The following is a 19,659-nucleotide window of genomic DNA, read 5'->3' on the forward strand; positions in this document are numbered from 1 at the left end:
CATCAGACTAAATAGAGGAAAATGTAAATATTCTCTGGTAGAAGATACCATCATTTAAAGCCATCTTTAGAAGATACCATCATTTAGAACCACGAGTACACAATGTCCAGTATACAATCAAAATTACTAGTAACTTGAGGAGGCATTGCCAATATGATGAATAACAAGAAGAAAAGAGAAACAATAAAAGCAGACCCACAGATGATACAAAAATACGAAAGCATACAAGAATTCCAAAACAACTACGAACAAAATATTTAAGAAAACAGATGAAAAACAGTAATGAAAAGAAAGTAAATAAAAGAATGAAGAACTTCAACAGATTGGATGTTACAAAGACAATCAAATTGAATTTATAGAACTGAAAAAGACATCTGATACGAAAAACCCCCTCTTTAAAAGCAGACTCATCAAAGCAGAATACAGGATAAGTAAGCTGGAATACAGATCAACAGAAAATAATAATATAGAGAAGAGAAGATAATACATGATAAAATTGAGATATGTTCAAAAGAAATAGCATAGGTATAATTGGAGTCCCAGGAGAGAGGAAAGAATGGTCAGTATTTTCCAAAAACTGAACAAAGACTTTCACTTTGCAGGACAATCTATCAAATCACTGCAAGCCAACATTTCCACTGCTATAAGTATAAAAAATAATATGAAAAAAGATAATGTTCTTGATTCATTCTACTACTGTAAAAATTATCAAGGGTCTTTTGTAGTAAAGAGAAAACCAGGACCTTGTGTTACCTGTTCTCCATGTAGGTGGACCAGCAATTAAAATAGAATGTTTATGGCTATTCTGAACATACACACAATATGAAATTTGTTTTCTTTGCCAATGGGTATGCAGAAAAACTCCAAGAATTCAAACCTTTAGTCATTTAGAAAAAGGAGCAATTGTAAGACGGGGCAGAGGGAGGTAAAAAGGTAAATGAAAAATAAAGAAGATTCAGGAGCTGAATGGAAGTGCCCATTTCCATATAACAAAGTCAAAATAGTGTTTTGAGAATAAGGAGAAATTTAGCTTGTTTCTTGGCATAGAGCATAAAATATACAGTGGAGAAAGCAGATATTCCAGATAGCAGATTCTACATCATTTCAGGCCGATGTCCTTACCCAGTGAGACCAGGTTAGTGTAATTCTCCAACATCACGTCTCTGTACAAATCCCTCTGATCTGAATTTAGGCACTCCCACTCCTCCTGAGAGAAGTCTATGGCAACATCACTGAATGTCAGTGGTACCTGAAATGACAAACCCATGTATTATTTGTAAAAGTAAAGGAAAAAACATTCAAGATGGAATATTGAATTGCAGTAAAAGGACAATATATACGAACAAGATGAAGTTACAAGGTCATAACATGAGTAGATGAGAATAATTAAATTAGTACCTGAAGTAGAGTGCATACACACTTTTGAAGAATCTTTTTGAAGCACATAAAATTTCTTCAAAAATACAGAAAAACTTAAATATCAAATATATGAAAATGAAGAAAGTAATCAGAGTGTTCCTAATTAAATGACACTGTCTATATATAAGCATAATACCTACTATGTACCTAAATCACAGACTATTAGTAAATGCAAGTTCTTACATCATTTCTCTGCAAGGAATATGTAAAAATAATGGATTGTTTTTTTTCCCCCCAAAAAAATAAACTATAAAATCTTCCAGCCAAAATGGAATAACAGGAATTGGATTTACCCTCCCATATGAAATAACCAGAAACCTGTATAAAATGTATGAAATGATGGTTTTTAAGACAGAAAACATTGGGCAATGAAAAACGGTCCCTGAGAGACAAGTAACAAATGAAGTGAACTTTATGATTGCCCCAGCTTACTGCCAGGAGAGAGAACTACTCCACAACTATTAGAATATTAAAAGTAAAAACACTGACCATTTTAAGTATTGGCAAAGATGTGGAAAAAATGGAACTGCTGGTAGGAATGTAAAATGGTACAATCACTTTGAAAAACAGTTCACTGGTTTCTTAAAAAGTTGAACATCCATATGACCCAGCCATTTCACCCTAGTGTTTACCCAAGAGAAATGAAAGCAGAAATTCCATGAAGGTTCATAGCAGCTTTATTTGTAATAGCCCAAAATGGAAAGCACCCAAATATCCATCAACAGGGGAGTGGATAAACAAATTGGTATATCCTGAAAATAGAATACTAGTCAGCAATGAAATGATATGTGCCTCTAATTAATATGCAGTGACATTGATGAATCTCAAAATAAACATGTGGAATGAAATAAGAGACAAAAAGGAGTACATAATGTATGATTCCATTTATATAAAGTTGTAGAAAATGCAAACTAACCTATAGTGACAGAAAGCGAACAGCGGTTGCCAGGACATAAAGGTCAGGGTGGGAAGGAGCAAGAAGGAGCAATTATGAAGGGGTATGAGAAAAATGTTGAAGTAATGGATATGTTTATTATCTTGACTGTGGTGATAGTTTTGCAGGTGTATACCTATGTCAAAAATTATCAAGAATAAATAAAAATAAAAAACAATTATCAAATTCTGCACTTTATGAGCAATTTATTGTCTGTCAGTTAGATTTCAATAAAAGCAGCTTAAAAAGACAAAATACATATACTTAATTATATGTCAATTATACCTCAAAAGGCTGGTAAAGTTTCTATCTTAGGAAATACTTTGTGTAAAATTAAATAATTTTAGACACAAATTTATTATGTCAGATTTCGTCCAAAGTATTTCCTTTATTCTGACAAATCAACGTTTTCATTTATTCCTTGTAGACATTAGATTTAATCTTTATCTTAAAGTATTAAGGTATTGATAATTATATTAAAATACAAAGTATTGTACTATTATGATATTTAGGTTGGACAGAAATCCTAACCTCTTCTCCACAGTTCAGTATTATTTACCACATGTAGTTCTAGATGATACTCCTTTCTACAGTCCCTTACTGAGTTTGAACACACCAATGCAGGGTGATTCAGTTTCACTCAAGACCAGCAGTGTCTGTTCCACTATAAAATGGACCTTGGTGCTTCATTCATTTCTCAGCAATTCCTCAGCCAGATCCCTGATATCTCTCTAGGCAGGCACCAATCCCATTTCTACCCAAACCTAAAAGCTTTTCAAAGCTGAGATTTCATCTCACACTGAGACTGAGACCACTTATAACCCAATTCTCTTTTATCTGCTTGGAAAACTATAGAGAAAGTTTTCCCTCTTATGGTCAAATAGAACCATGATTTCTATAGCATGAAACCATGAACCTGACAAGGGAAGCTCAAGGTACTTCACTCTTTCACTGCTACAACACTGCTCTTGAGACCAGACTGAACACATAGCAGATGAATAAACTATCTGATGAATAAGTGAAAATCAGTTAGAAAAAAAGGAGCAAATGAGGAGGACATCATCCTTCTCTGTAATGGGAGAAACTGAAATAGGGTCAGAGATACAGCTTTCTTAGGTAGGAGGTTTCTGGATAAAGAATGAAAGTATTACATTAATTATATATCATAATATTTCAGGAGGGGCAAAGAGACATCCACGTACCTGGGCCATGTTTTTAGAATTGCCAATCCTCCTCATGTTTCCTCTACTAGAGAAGCAGAGTTCAGAGAAGCCAGAGCTGGGGGAGGAAAAAGAGGCCTTGAGACCTGGTGTATCTCAGAACTTCAAAAATTATTTAAGGTAAGATAGCCTTTTAAAAAATTCCTTCTTCCCTGCGTCCTTGCCAACTCTCCAACCTCCCAAACACACCAACACATGTCAGGGGACATGAGAAGTCTAGGCAAACCCAAGCCCTTTCCCCTTACCTAGAGAAACAAGCCACACAAGTGTGGTTACAGAGCACAGGTAAGTGGAGTTACACTAATAAAATGTTCTTGTATTAGTTATGTGGTAAAAGCTTTAATTTAAAGGAGATCATATTAAAGACGCATCTTATAATATCTAAGGGAATGACTAAATAATTATACAAAGATGTAAAACCAAAATATCTAATAGAGGAGATAAAATGGAATACTGAAACATAACTGAGTAATAAAAAAGTGGGCAGGAAAAGAGGAATAAAGAATGGATGGGACAAAGAGAAAACATTTTAGCAAGACGACAGACTTAAGCCACAGTATCAGTAATTGCATTAAAATGTAAATAGACTAAACAACAATTAAAAACTAAGATTGTCAGATCAAATTAAAATGATAAAATAGGATCGATTATGATGCTTACAAGAAACATACCTTAACTATAAAGTCACATGTGTTAAAAGTAAATGAGTGAAAAAATATATTTGACAGTAATTAGAAGATCTGTATTAACAACAGATAAAATAGACTTTAATGTATTAAGTATTATTATAGAGATGTGTCCTATATTTCAACAAGAACATAACAGTAGTTCTACATTTGTTATGTACCTACTAACATAGCTTCATAATATATAAAGCAAAAACAGAATTAAGGGACAGATAAATTTCTAATTAAAGTTGAGGTTTTAATACCCTGTCTTGGTAACTGATAAAGGGAAGAGAAAAAAAAATCAACAAGGCCATAGAAGTTTGAACAGGATTAACCAAATTGACCCAGTTGAACATTATACCCCAAACTACAATCTACCTGTTCTTTTTAAATACTTACCTCCTATTCATCAGAATAATATTATCAGTTGTAAAACTAAGTATTTATAAATTTCAAAGGATTAAAACCCAGTGATAATTATGACCAAGAAATTTATTCAAGAAATGCAAAGGTCATTTAATTTTCAAAAAGCAATCAATGTAATCTTCCAACTTTAAATAATAAAGGAGAAAACCATTCAATCATTTCATTAGATGCAGAAAAATCATTTGATAATATTCAACATCATCTCATGATAAAAATTCTCAGCAAGCTGGGAAGCAAACATCTTTGATAAAGGGGATCTACAGAATAAAACTACAACTACTGTTATATGAGAGGTGACATATGGAACACTGTCCTTCTGAGTTCAGAAACAAGGCAAGGTTGTCCACTCCCATCACTTCTATTCAAATTTGTACCAGCAGACCTATCCAATACCATAAGGGAAAAATGTGAAATAAAAGGAATAAAGATTGGAAAGAAAGAAGTAAACCATCTTTATTTGCAGATAATATCATTTTGTACACAGAAAAATTTCAGTTCTGTAAACTATTAGAATAAGTGCATTTATTAGCAAAATTGTTGACTAAAAGATCAATGTGTATGCCTGATCACTGCACTGTACACCTGAAGCTGAAGCTGAACAATAATGAATGTCAACTATAATTTTATATATATATAGTTACAAGAAGCAGAGTACAGCATTGGGAATAGAGACAGTGGAAATGTAATGGCTGTGTGCGATGTCAGAGGGCTAATGGATGGGGGGAGGAGGGCTGTCACTATGTGAGGGATATAAATGATAAATGTCTAACTATTACATTGTTTTGTGCACTTGAAACTAATAAAAAAAAGTTAAAAAAGGATCAATGTATAAAACACAACTGTATTAAGCAAAGTCATTGAAAAATGAAAATTTAAAAACCCCAACAGTTTATAAAAAATATAAAACACCTTGCAATAAATCTAATAAAGGTGTGCATGACCTTGAGATGGAAAACAACAAAACATTAATGAAAGAAATGAAAGATGAATTAAATAAATGGCAACATATTCCATGTTTGTGAATTGGAAGACTCAATTTTAAGATTATCAGTTCTCTCTAAATTGATCTATTGATTGAGTGCATCTTCAACAATATCAGCTGGTTGTTTTTTGCGGGGTTTTTTTTGAGAAAAATAACAAACTCATCCTAAAATTATATGGAAATGCAAAGAAACTAGAGTAGTGAAGACAGTTTTGAAGAACAAAGTTGGGGAAATCACATTACCAGATATCAAGACATAATGTAAAGCTACTATAATTAGAACAGTGGGGACTGACACAAGGAATGAAGAATAGACCGACAGAATAGAACAGAGAATCCAGAAAGAGACCTGCACATATATAGTCATGTTTTTTACAATAAAAGTCTGACTGCAACTTAGAGCAGAAAGGATAGTCTTTTCAACAAATGGTGCCCGAGCAATTGGTTATCTGTATAGAAAAAATTATTCTGATCCTGATCCTACTACATACACATATATAAATTCTAGATGGATCTTAGGCCTACATATGAAAACTAAAACAAAAAATAAAGTTTCTGGAAGAAAAAACAGGAAGACATTTTCATGATCTTGCAGTAGGCAAAATTTTCCTTTTTTTGTTTAATTTTTATTTCCATTTATTAATAGACTTAGAGAAAAGTTTCAAGAGTAGTACACAGAATTCTCATATACCCCTGACCCTAATGTTAATATCTTACATGGTACAATGATCAAAACCAGGAAATTAACATTGGCACAATACTATAAATAGTATATTTACTCAAACATCACCAGTTTTCCCCACAAATGTCCTTTTTTCTTTTCCAGGATCCTATACATGATCCCACATAGCATTTAGCTGTTATTTCTCCTTAGTCTCTTCCAATATGTATAGTCTTTCTTGTGGTAGTGATTTGCAGTTGCTGCCCTAACAAATTACCACAAATTTAACTTAAAATAACACACATTTATTTTTTCACAGTTTCCATGGACCCAGAGTCTGGGTACTCTCCTCAGGCTGGTCTCATAAACTGCAAAAAAAGTGTCGGTTGGGCTGTGCTCTCAGTTGGAGGCTCAACTGGGGAAGAATACACCTCTGTGTTCATTCACATTGTTGGCAGAATGCATTTCCTTGAGGCTATATGACTGAAGGCCCAACTTTTGCTGGCTGTCAGCTGGAGGATGTCCTCAGGTCCTAGAGGCCACCTGCAATTTCTTGCAATATGAGATTCTCCAATATTGCCACTTCATCAAGCGGGTAAGGCGAGTCTCTAGCTCCAGTCTGCTATGATGGAATCTTACATGACATAATGTAATCACCAGAAGTGACAGCCCATTACTTTTGCCATATAAAGTAGCCTAATCACAGAAGTGACATCCCTTCATCTTTGCCATTTTCTACTGATTAGAAACAAGTCACAGGTCCTGCTCACCCTCCAAGGAAGGGGATCATATACGATTAGATACCAGCAGGCAGGAATCATGGGGCCATCTTAAAGTCTGTCCACCATACCTATCTTCATGCCTTTTCATGTTGGAGGAGTATCAATCATTTATTTTGTCAAATGTCCCTCTACTTGGTTTGTCTGATAGTTTCATAGTTAGACTAAGGCCATGCAGTTTGGCACTGCCACAGTGGTGCTGTGCCCCTCGAATATGAAAGGGATTGTAATGTCAGTGCTTTATTACTGGTGATGTTAACATTGATCACTTGGTTGGAGTGCGTTATGCTGGGTTTCCCCACTGAAAGTCACTACCTTTCCTGTTGTTGTCAGTAAGTATCCTAGGTGGTGGAAAATACTTCGACACCATGCAAATCCTCTTTCTCCTCAAACTTTCAGCCACTAATTTTAGCATCTATCTGTGGATTTTGTCTGAAGCAGTTGTTACTGTAGTGTTTTCCTAATGGCCATTTTTTTGCCTTTCTTTTTTAAATTTAGGTTTAATTGATGTATAATTTAGTCCTGTTGTCAGAGGGGCAGAGAGGTCCAGCACAAGGGACAAAGTAAAGCCACTCAAGATACCAAGATGATGATTCTTCAAGGAAAAGAGAGAATGATCAATGAATCTCAAACAAGTCCTTCATAAATTCAAACACCTGAGCCTCCCTAGAGGGTCATATTGAGGGAATAAGAAAGCTCCAGAGATCACATTTTGACTTTAACGATATGGTCACAGAAACTCTGCTCCTGTGGTTTTTCAGTATCACATCCCTGTACAAGTTCTTCCAAGAGGGCGCAGTCATCAGTACTGCACCCAGAAGAGGCTGTTGCCACATTCCCAAATGTCACTATCTTTGAAATTGCAAAGACCTAAGTTCCTTATGGCACTGAGAAATTGGAAGAAGTGAATTTGATCAAGATGTGGAAATGAGACAGCATGTAGTAGCAGATGTTTTCAGCATTCTGAGTTCAGGAACAGCTGAGTGTTTATGTAACAGAACATCCATGTAATGAAATTCTAAGCAGTCATTAAATGCTAAGTTTGAGAAGCTATTAAGGGAATGAAAATATTTGCGATACAGTGTCAGTAAACAAAATTAAGTTACAAAGATCAAAACCCAATTAAAATATGGGCGAAGAATTTGCAGAGACATTTCTCCAAAGAAGATATACAAATAGCCAATAAGCACATGAAAATATGCTCAGTATCATAAGCCACCAGGGAAATTCAAATTGAAACCACAAAACCAACTTCCTACCCGCTAGGATGGCTATAATAAAGACAGATAATAACAGGTGTTGGTGAGAATGTTGAGAAATTGGCTGCTGGGAATGTAAAATGGTGCAGACGTTTTGGAAAACAATCTGACAGTTCCTCAAAACAGTTACTGTATGAACCAGCAATTCTACTCCTAAGTATATGCCTAAGAGAAATAAAAACATATCCATACAAAACTTGTACACAGATGTTCATAGCAGCATCATTTACAACAGCTAAAAAGTATTAACAATCCAAATGTCCATCAACTGACGAATGGATAAATAAAATGTGGTATACCAGACAATGGAATGTTATTTGGTAATACAAAAAAATGAAGCACTGTTCCATGCTAAAACATGGATGAATCTTGAAAACACTATGCTAAGTGAAAGAAGCCAGTTACAAAAGACCACATATGGTATAATTTCATTTTTCTGAAGTGTCCAGATGGAGTGAATTAATATAGATAAGTAGATAAGTGGTTGCATATGGCTGGGGAGATTGGGGGAAATGGGAAGTGACTGCTAATGGGTTTGGCGTATCTTTTGGAATGATGAAAATGTTCTGAACTTGAATGTGGTGAGGTTGCACAACCCTGTGAATATACGAAATATTTTAAATTGTACACTTTAAATGGTTGAATTGTGTGTATGTGAATTGTATCTCAATAAAGTTGTTAAAAAATTAGGTTACAAATGCGCATTTTTATACAAACACAAACTAGGATTACTTTATAAAATATATGTATTTATCAATATGCAGAGAAAAAGTGACAAACATCAATAAATAGAATAAAGTTTGGAAAACTATATCCATATATTAACATTGCTTATTTGTGCATTATACTCCTGGTTTTCTTCCTTTTCCTAAAAGTTTATGTAATAAAATTTTAAACAATGGCCATTCCTTAATTTTACACACACACACACAAACACTTTTTAAAAATTTTTTAAATAGGTGGAAAAAAATTTCAGCCACACCCCTTTTAATATCCTTGAACCTGAAGATGAAACCTAATACATTCTAGAACAAAAGTCCTCAAAATTTTGTCTCTGGGAGCTTGTTAGAAATGCAGATTGTAAGCTCAGACCTACTAAATTAGAAACTCTGGGGCTGAGGCCCAACAATCTGTGTTTGAATAAGCCCTCAAATGCACCCTACCTTTGAGAACCAATGCTGTTCCAAAAATAGCTGCTGTGTTTTTACTGAAAGGTTTTACTTCATTCCCATCAGGTCCCAGTGCGTCAACCCACCCTATGATTTATTTGCCTATAGAAATGTATTTTCATGTAAACCAGAGATCATATTTGGATGTTTTGTATGTATTAATGGTAGTCTCAATGTGATTTCCTATTATATATGAGTATTCCTGATGGCTGGGCTTATTTTGCTTCTGAACCTGTCCTAAGCCACAATGTCCTGGAAATAGCTATTGAGACATCTTGTCCCATTTAATGCCACTTTGCATTTAACATCACTAGAATAAAAACGGTAAGGTATAAAAACCAAACTATGAATTCTCATAATTTGAACATACTCTGGAAGTGCTCCTATAGTCAAAATGAGGGCTCTTTTTGAGAACTTCAATGCAAGTCACCTGAATTTCTCTAAGTGGCATTTCACACCTTCTATCTTACTTATTCTGATTTCACTTCCCTACTGGATAACAAGTTGTATGAGGTATATCTTTCTGTCATTGTAATCCAATGAGTACAAGCATATTGGTATATTTTAAATACCTGGTATTTGACTCCAATTTCAAAACTAGAAATATATCCTCACAGAATGACTATAAAAGGACATAATGATCTATACATAATGTTCATTATAGACTAATTTAGTTTTCAGTCAAAAATTAGAAATAAAAATTAGAAATAGGCAACGGGTTACATAACTTATGGAGAGAAAGGGTTCAGGGTCCTGACAAGGGTGTCATGTGCATGACCCCACAATTTACAGATACGTCACTACCGTGTTTCCCCCAAAAGAAGACCTAGCCAGACAATCAGCTCTACTGCGTCTTTTGGAGCAAAAATTAATATAAGACCTGGTCTTATTTTACTATAAGACCCAGTCTTTATAATACAATACTGGGTCTTATATTAATTTTTGCCCCAAAAGATGCATTACAGCTGATTGTCCAGCTAGGTCTTATTTTCAGGGAAACATGGTATTAGCAAAGACATTCGGCAGAAGAAAAAGAAGGGTTTTATGTCTTTAAAATTAACGTGTGTTTTGTGAATAATGAAACACAAACTCACCTGGATTTTAACTTTTAGATGCTTAAAACTTCTTTCCTCTTCAGCATCCATTTTTTCGACACGCAGCACTGGAAAAATAGGAGACAATCATGAGACATCAGGATTTTCTTGGATATCACAGTAACTTAGAAAACACAGTCCATAACCACACCCTCTGACCCAGTCCACCACACACAACCAGTTGGGCATAGGAAGGAGACTGGAACAGTGTTGACCTTCCCAGTACAAGAAAGGCCAGGGTCACTGATGTCTAACGTGGAATCTGTCTCTATTGCAGGTTCCTGGGGCTAGAGTTGGAAAATGCTGTGTTTATGAAACATGTAGTTGGCCCCTCGGTGCTTGCGAGGGGGAACCTCCCAGGAGGGAATCCTACTCTTAGGCCCTCCTCCTCGGGGTCGCATACAGCTTCAAAAAAAAAAAAAAATCTCAAGATCAAGTCTGTGTCTTCTTGCTGGGATCCTCCATTCTTTCATTCTAAGGCTCAGGATCTGGCTTCCCTCTTTTATCTCCTGGAGACCCCAAGTGGCTGTGAGGGGAGAGGGCGGAGGAATCAGCCTTGAGTTCCACTGACAACCCATACGGCCACACATCCCTCGCTCAACCATAAGCCAGGTAGTTAAGCACAATCAACAACAGTCACTGACACAAACGCACACGTTCACACACTGTTACGGACACACACCTGGTCTCCCATAGACACAGATCTCTGATGCTCACGCTGACACGGGCCTGACACTCCGGCCCACACGCTTCTCACCCCCACCGCGGGTTCCAGTCCGGCTCGGGCCAGGGACTGTGGAAGCCTCCGCTGATGATTACCTTTGGACACGACTAACTCACCACGTAGGTACCAAGCTGCTTGGACACCGGAAGAGGACCCAGAGATCGAGGTCGATGAGAGCCCGGTGGCTTCTGGGAAATGCAGTCCAGACGGGATAGTCCTAGCGACTGGGAGCCGATGGTTCTGTAGCCTGTTCTCGGTGTGCGCAGGCGCGGGAGTGCGCCCGCGCGAGGTGGAGGATACCCCGAGGATGCCCCTACTGAGTATGATGGTGAGTTCGGGTGGTCTTGTGTAGGTGGAGGAGGCCAGTGGAATCTGAGTAGAGGCTGTAGAAGACAGAGCGGACTCGGAGCCTCAGACCTGCGTGCAGGAAGATGAGGTGGCGGGTTCCTGGGTATGGTGGTTCCCTGGATGCGAGCTCTGTGAGGACAGGGACTTTGGTCTTTTGCCGCCTAAGGTAGCGCCAGGAGCACAGGAGGCTGTGAGTATACATTTGTTTTAAAGAAAGAATGCCTGGGCGTGTGTATATGTATTCATGTTTTCATTCTCTGTGACATTCTGGGACCCACTGTGTGTCTGTACCACATATGGGTTTGTATTTCTGTTTGTGGGTTTTTTTGGAGTGTGTCCCTTTGGGTATGAAAGTGGTTTGTATTTCAGATTTTGAGATTATATAAAATTTGTTAAGCCCTCTTCTTTCCCACCCTGAAATTCCTCATGCCCAGTAATTTTCTCTTCTCTCCATTAAAACCCGAGTCTGGCTGACTTTTGTCCAAGACACATCCTAGCAAGACCAACTCATCCATTAGGCACAGTAAACAAAGTGCCTAGGGCCCACAAACTTTTAGCGGCTCACACAAAATTCTTTTAAAAATCAGAATTAAAAATTTATTTTTAAGTTGAAGAAAATGTTTTAAGTCAAGGAAATGCAATATATTAACCTATTAATTACTATACCAACACAATTGTAAAATATAATTTTAATTTTTATGGAAAAAGGGGCCCACCAAAGTCATAATGCAGCCCTGCATATAGCCAAATCAAATCAGATTTCAATCCATTTTTATCTCTTCCAGTTCCTCATTGGCACTTGTGAAAACAGCATGACCTTAGATGAAACTGTGTGTAAACTCTGTCACTCATGCTTGCCCCCTCTCCCTGGCCCCAATATAGACTGGAACATTTCCTTCCCCAGCTGGACGAGCACCTTGAGAATGAAGTTTGAACACTTGTTTTAGTCTCCTAATAAGATTTTCTTTCCCAGACTCTTTGGGAAAGACAGTAAAAAGTTAAAACTTGAGTGCTTATGTGACAGTGTGTGGAATTGTATCTTATGATACACTTTTTGAGGCCTATGGGATTGTAACTTTAGTTATGAAATTGTGTTTTTATCTGTGAGAGTGATTTAAAATTTACATGGTGTTTTGAATAATATGCTTTTTTTTTATGTGTAGTCTGTGGAGAATGTGAAGGTGAATCACTGTGTGAACAGAATTCTTGAGTGAGAAACTGCATGACTGAGTTGGATATGTGTGACTTTGATTATATAAATATAGAACTCTCTGACATTATGACTGTGTATATTTGTGAATGACCATAAGCCTTCTTATCTTCTCAACAATGAAATAAAGAGAGGAATGTTGCATCTTTTTGGAGCAATTAACTTTACTTCAAGATTTGGATGAAAGAGGATTTGCTATTTATCTAGAAAATCATTTGGATATTTTATATTCAATCAGATATATTTTTTTCCCCTCAGGAGAATACATCAGCATACCTTTTCAAATAAGAAAGAATTTAGAGCCACATGCTCTGTATGCTAAAAGTTTCAACTTTCGTGTCCATCTTAGACACCCAGAGGCAGTCTTCCATTCTCTTGTGCTGTGAGGGAATTTTTAGTGAATACATTTGGAAAGCCCTTGAAGAAAAACATGATTTACACTTAGAGAGGCAGTTTGGCTGAGAGTAGAGAACTAGGAGTAGGGAGTATTGTCCTGGATTTTACATCAAGTGTCATTATTTCTATTTTCTGAAACGAAAACAGTGACTCAGAGAAGACAATAGGTTTAAGACCATTCAATTTATCCATCAGAGAACTACTTGCCATGCTTCAAATTATGGATAATTAATACATTATTATATGATTCCAATGAAGTGCAAAATTAGAGTTCTGTTTGCTGTCTAAGGCTTTATTACTGTTAAAATATTTCAACTTTGAATGACAGAGTGGTCATTGTCAGTAATAATACAGTGATTTTATCTTTGGTACATTCCCATTCCTCACACTGATTTTTTAAAATACATTTCCTTCTACTTTTTAAAAAAACTTTTCTTTATTTTAAGTGTGTTTTTCCAGGACCCATCAGCTCCAAGTCAATTGTTTCAATTGTAGTTGTTTCAATCTAGTTGTGGAGGGCGCAGCTCACAGTGGCCCAGGTGGGGATTGAACCAGCAACCTTGGTGTTAACAGCACCGTGCTCTAACCAACTAAGCTAACCGGTCACCCATTTCCTTCCACTTTTAATAAAATACTAAATACTTCAGTATGCATCTCCTAAAATTAAGGAGATATAAACATGTATGTTTATGTACACACACACACACACACACACACACACACACACACGAGTTCTGACAATTAAGTTCGCGAACTCATTCTAGAAAAAGTGCCACATACCTCATTGCTGAATATCAGTACGGTCACCTTCAAAGTACAACCCTTGGGAAGCTATGCACCGATGCCAGCGCCTAGTCCACCCTTTGAAGCAATTTGGGGACTCGTTTTCTGGAATGGCCATCAGAGCTGTCATTGTATTACCCTTGATGTCCAGAATGTCATCAAAATGTCTTCTCTTCAATATTTCCTTTATCTTCAGGTAAAGAAAAAAGTCATTGGGGGCCAGATCAGGTGAGTAATACAGTTATTTGTTTACTGGCTAAAAACTCCTTCACAGACAGTGCTGTGTGAGCTGGTGCATTGTGGTGATGCAAAGGCCATGAATTGTTGGTGAAAATTTCAGATCATCTAGCTTTTTCATGCAGCCTTTTCAGCACTTCTAACTAGTAAACTTGGTTAACTGTCCAGTTGGTACAAATTCATAATGAATAGTACCTCTGATGTTAAAAAAAGGTTAGCAACATCATTGCAACAAGTTCCGAAACTTAATTGTCATACCTCATATGTGTGCGCGTGCGCGTGTATTATATATATAACATATATGTTGTATAGATAATGAAATTACTGGGACAGAGGTTATATACATTTTTAAGACTCTACAAGAGAACTTTGCAAGAATAGATGAGTAATGTAAGCAGAGAGAGAGAGAGGGAGAGATGGAAATCCTAAGAAAGATTCCAGAGGAAATGCTAGACACCCATGTTCATAGCAGCATTCTTCACAATAACCAAAAAGTTAAAGCAACCCAAATATCCACTGATGGATGAGTGGTAAAACAAAATATGGTATATATATACAATGGACCATTATTCAGCCTTAAGAGGGAAGGACATTCTGATACATGCTATAACATGGGTGGACCTAGAGGACATTATGCTAAGTGAATAAGCCAGTCACAAAAAGATAAATATTGTATGATTCCACTTATATGAGGTACCTACAGCAGTCAAATTCATAGAGACAGAAAGTAGAAGGGTGGTTGCTAGGGGCTGTGTGAAAGAGGCGTGGGAGGTAATTATTTGATGAGTATAGTTTCAGCTTTGCAAGATGAAAAGAGTTCTGGATGTGAATGGTGGTGATGGTTGCACAACAATGTGAATGTACCTAATACCACTGAACTGTACACTTAAAAATGGTTAAATGGTAAATTTTGTTATATATATTTTACCAAAATTTAGAGAGAGAAAAAGCCTGAAATGCTACAAATAAAAAAAAATTGTGATGAAATGAAGAATGCCTTTGATGGAATCACCAGTAGACTGAATATGGCCAAGCAAAGAATCAATGAGCTTGAAGATATATTAATAGTAACTTTCTAAACTGAAATGCTATGAAAAACAGAAAAATGGAACAGAATTTTAAAAAACTTGAGGATAAACACAAAAGGTGTAATATATGTATAATGGAATACAGGGAGAAAAAGAAAGAGAAAGGAGCAGAAAAAAGATTGAATTGATAATGGCTGACAATTTTCCACAGTTAATGACAGGCACCAAACCACAGTCCATAGGATAAATACCCAAAACTACACCAACGCATATCATATTAAAACTTTAGAAAACCAAAGACAAAATCTTGGAAAGACGCCAGAGTTTGGGGGGTGGCAACTAACCTAGACAGACCCAAGGATGAAAATTAAAATAGACTTCAAAAAACAGACAAGCAAGAATAACATGGAGTGAAATATTTGAAGTGTTGAAGGAAACACCTACTAACATGGAATCCTATATCCAGTGAAATTATCCTTCAGAAGTGAAGAAGAAATAAAGACTTTCTTAAAGAAGTAAAGACTGAGGGAATTTGTTGCCAGTAATTCTGCCTTGCAAGAAATGTTAAAAGAAGTTCTTTATAGAGATACAAAATGATATAGGTCAGAAACTTAGATCTATGAGGTGTGATCAAACAATATGGTGAATGTTTAAATTAAAATAATTATTACAGTAAAAGACACATTGCCATTAATCCCCCTCAAAATACTCTCCCTTGCTTCGAACACACTTATCCCATCGTTCTCGTCAATTTCTGAAGCAGTTCTAGAGGTCCTCTTTCATGAGCGTTTTTAGTTGCACTGTCGCATCTGGAATGAAGCATGATCAGGACCCTATCTCATCCAGATGATCAAGGTCAGCATCAACAGTGAAACGTCAAGTTGATTGTGCATCCTTGATATGATGTGATAAAATAAAGAGACACTTTACCTTTGTGATAGGCTAAAAGAAAAAAAAACTGCCAACCAAGAATGCCCTATCTGGCAATGTTAGCTTTCAGAAATGAAGAAGAAATAAAGACTTTCTCAGACTAACAAGAACTGAGGGACTTCATCACCACTAGACCTGCCTTACAAAATGCTGAGAGGAGTTCTTCAAGCTGAATTGAAACAATGCTAATAAATAAATAAAGTGAAAATACATAACACACTGGCTAAGGTAAATGTACAGTCAAATTCCAAATTTGGTCGTTTGTTAACAACCACTTAACTATAGAATAAAGGTTAAAGGAGAGAATAGCCAGATAAAATTAATAAGACAGCACTAGTAAGTCCTTACTATCAATAATTACTCTAAATATAAATGGATTGAATTCTCCAATCAGAAGGCATGGAGAGGCTGGATGGATGGAAAAAGAGCAAACAGCATGCTGCCTAGAAGAGAATAACTTCAGCTTTAAGAGACTAACTTCATCCCTGCAATGCAAGGATGGTTCTGCATACACAAATCAATAAATGTGATATACCACATTAATAAAATGAAAGATAAATCATATGATCATCTCAATAGATAATCAAAAAGCATTTGATAAAATACATCCTTTCATGATAAAAACTCTCAACAAATAAGGTATAGATGGACCGTACTTCAATATAATAAATGCCATATACATCAAACACACAGTTAACATTATACTCAATGGTGAAAGGTTGACAGCTTTTCCTCTAAGGTGAGGAACAAAACAAGATTGCCCACTCTCACCACTCTGATTTAACATAGTACTGGAAGTCCTAGCAGAGCAATCAGGCAATTAAAAAAAAAAAGACATCCAGATCATAGAGGAAGATGTAAAATTGTCTTTGTTTGCAGATGATATAATCGTATATATAGAAAATCCTAAAGACTCTACTAAAAAAAACAAAACCCCAAAATAGTTAGAACTAATTAATGAATTCCCTAACGTTGCACAACACAAAATCAACATATAGAAATCAGTTGCACTTATGTACAATAACAACAAAATATTTAAAGATGAAATAATCCCATGCCCAATAGCATCAAAAACAATAAAATACTTAGGAATAAATTTAAACAAGGAGATGTAAGACCTGCATGAGGTGTAACAATAGAGTTCGCGAACTTGTTGCAATGATGTTGCTAACCTTTTTTGACATCGGAGGGATTATTCATTATGAATTTGTACCAACTGGACAAACAGTTAACCAAGTTTACTATTTGGAAGTGCTGAAAAGGCTGCGTGAAAAAAGTTAGACGACCTGAACTTTTCAACAATTCATGGCTCTTGCATCACGACAATGCACCAGCTCACACGGCACTGTCTGTGAGAGAGTTTTTAGCCAGTAAACAAATAACTGGATTGGAACACCCACCCTACTCACCTGATCTGGCCCCCAATGACTTCTTTCTTTACCTGAAGATAAAGGAAGACATTTTGATGACATTCAGGACATCAAGGGTAATACGATGACAACTCTGATGGCTATTCCAGAAAGAGTTCCAAAATTGCTTTGAAGAGTGGACTAGACACTGGCATCAGTTCATAGCTTCCCAAGGGAAGTACTGCGAAGGTGACTGTAGTGATATTTAGCAATGAGATATGTAGCACTTTTTCTAGGATGAGTTTGCGAACTTAATTGTCTGACCTCGTATATTGAAAACTATGAGTTCAATTAAAGAAATTGAAGAATACACAAACAAATGGAAATACATCTTGTGTGCATGGATCAGAAGAATTAATATTATTAAAATGTTCTTAATACCCAAAGCCATTGATAGATCCTATCCTATCAAAATTCCAACTGCATATTTCATGGAAATAGAAAAAACAATTCTAAAATTTTGTATGGAACCACAAATGACCTCTAATAGCCAAAGCAATCAGGTGAAAGAAGAACAAAGCTGGAAGTGTCACACTTCCTAATTTCAAACTATACTACAAAGCTATGGTAATTAAAAAAGCATGGTTCTGACATAAAATTAGACACACAGACCAATGGAACAGAATCAAGAGACCAGAAATAAACCCCTGAATATACAATTAACTAATATTTGATGAGGGAGCCAGGAACACTCAATAGGCAAAGGATAGTCTCTTCAACAAATGCTGTTGGATAACTACATACAGAAAAATGAAATTGTACCTCTCTCCACACCACTCACAAAAATTAACTTGAAATGGATTAAAGACTTAAACATAAGACCTGATAGCATAAAACTCCTAGAAGAAAACATGGGGATCAAACTCCTTGACATAAGATGGGGCAATAATTTTTTTTGAACATGACACCAAAAAACAATACATAGAATTCTACATCAAACTGAGAAGCTTATGCACAGAAAAACAAAACAAACAGACAAAAAAACTAAAACGTGTATATATGGAAAGGTGCAACCTACAGAATGTGAGAAAATACTTACAAAAAATACGAGATAAGGGGTTAACATCCAAAATATATAAAGAACTCATATAGCTCAATAACAACAATAAAAAAAATCTGATTGAAAAAAATGGGCAGACGAACTAAGTAGACATTTTTTTCAAAGAAGCCATCCAATTTGCCATCACGTACATAAAAAGATGCTCAGCATCACTTATCATTGAGGAAATGCAGATCAAAACCATGAGATATCACCTCACACTTTTTAGAGTGGCTATCATCAAGAAGACAAGAGATAACAAGATGTGGAGATAAGGAAACCTTGTTCACTGTTAGTGGGAATATAAATTGGTTCATCCACTATGGAAAACAGGATAGAGGCTCCTCCAAAAATTAGATATAGAACTACCATATGATACAGTAATTCTACTTTTGGATATATATCTTGAGGAAATAAGAGATACATGCACTCCCATGTTTACTACAGCATCATCCACAATAGCCAAGATATGGAAACAGCCTAAGTGTCCATCAGTGAATGGATAAAAAAATTTGTGGCATGTATACAATGGAATATTATTCAGCCATGAGAAAGAAGGAAATGCTGCCGTTTGCAACAACGTAGATGGACCTTGAAGGCATTATGCAAAGTGAGCTAAGTCCAACAGAGAAAGATATACTGTATAATATCACTTTTATGTAGACTCTAAAATTGATGAAGTCATAAAAAATAGTAGAATGATGTTTACCAGAGGCTGGGGGTTGGGGGAATGGGGGATATGTTGTCTTAAGAGTACAAATTTGGAACTAGTAGATAAGTCTTGGGGGGCTAATCCACTGCTTAGTGATTATAGTCAACAATTCTGTATTAAAACTTCAAAGTTGCCAGGAGACTAGATCTTAACTGTTCTCAACACAAAAAAGTAATGAAAATTATGTGAAGTGATAGAAGTTTTAGCTAACACTAAGGTGGTAATTATATTG

General features: G+C 36.1%; 2 protein-coding genes across 10 annotated transcripts in view; one reads left to right on the forward strand and one right to left on the reverse strand.

The window, feature by feature from the left end:
- Positions 1 to 11,475, reverse strand: part of ZNF404 (zinc finger protein 404) — a 40,702-nt gene extending 29,227 nt beyond the window's left edge. For 3 of the 6 annotated variants that reach the window (XR_004425201.1, XR_004425200.1, XM_033129392.1), the window contains exons 1-4: positions 11,294 to 11,475; positions 10,612 to 10,679; positions 3,556 to 3,631; positions 1,123 to 1,249 (exon numbers count right to left, since the gene is read on the reverse strand). Coding sequence is in view for 4 of the 6 variants with exons in the window: in XM_033129392.1 (XP_032985283.1) it covers positions 1,123 to 1,249; positions 3,556 to 3,591 (163 nt within the window). In the remaining 2 variants the exon portion in view is untranslated. The remainder of the gene's footprint in view (positions 1 to 1,122; positions 1,250 to 3,555; positions 3,632 to 10,611; positions 10,680 to 11,293) is intronic. The other 3 variants (XM_033129393.1, XM_033129394.1, XM_033129391.1) reach the window with 3 other exon arrangements.
- A 234-nt stretch (positions 11,476 to 11,709) lies between these two features.
- LOC117035490 (zinc finger protein 45) overlaps positions 11,710 to 19,659 on the forward strand; it is a 29,330-nt gene continuing 21,380 nt past the window's right edge. For all 4 annotated transcript variants that reach the window (XM_033129365.1, XM_033129363.1, XM_033129366.1 and 1 more), the window contains exon 1: positions 11,710 to 11,873. The gene's annotated coding sequence lies outside the window, so the exon portion shown is untranslated. The remainder of the gene's footprint in view (positions 11,874 to 19,659) is intronic.

This window comes from Rhinolophus ferrumequinum, chromosome 15 (genome assembly GCF_004115265.2).
Source record: "Rhinolophus ferrumequinum isolate MPI-CBG mRhiFer1 chromosome 15, mRhiFer1_v1.p, whole genome shotgun sequence".
NCBI classification, from domain to species: Eukaryota; Metazoa; Chordata; class Mammalia; order Chiroptera; family Rhinolophidae; genus Rhinolophus; species Rhinolophus ferrumequinum.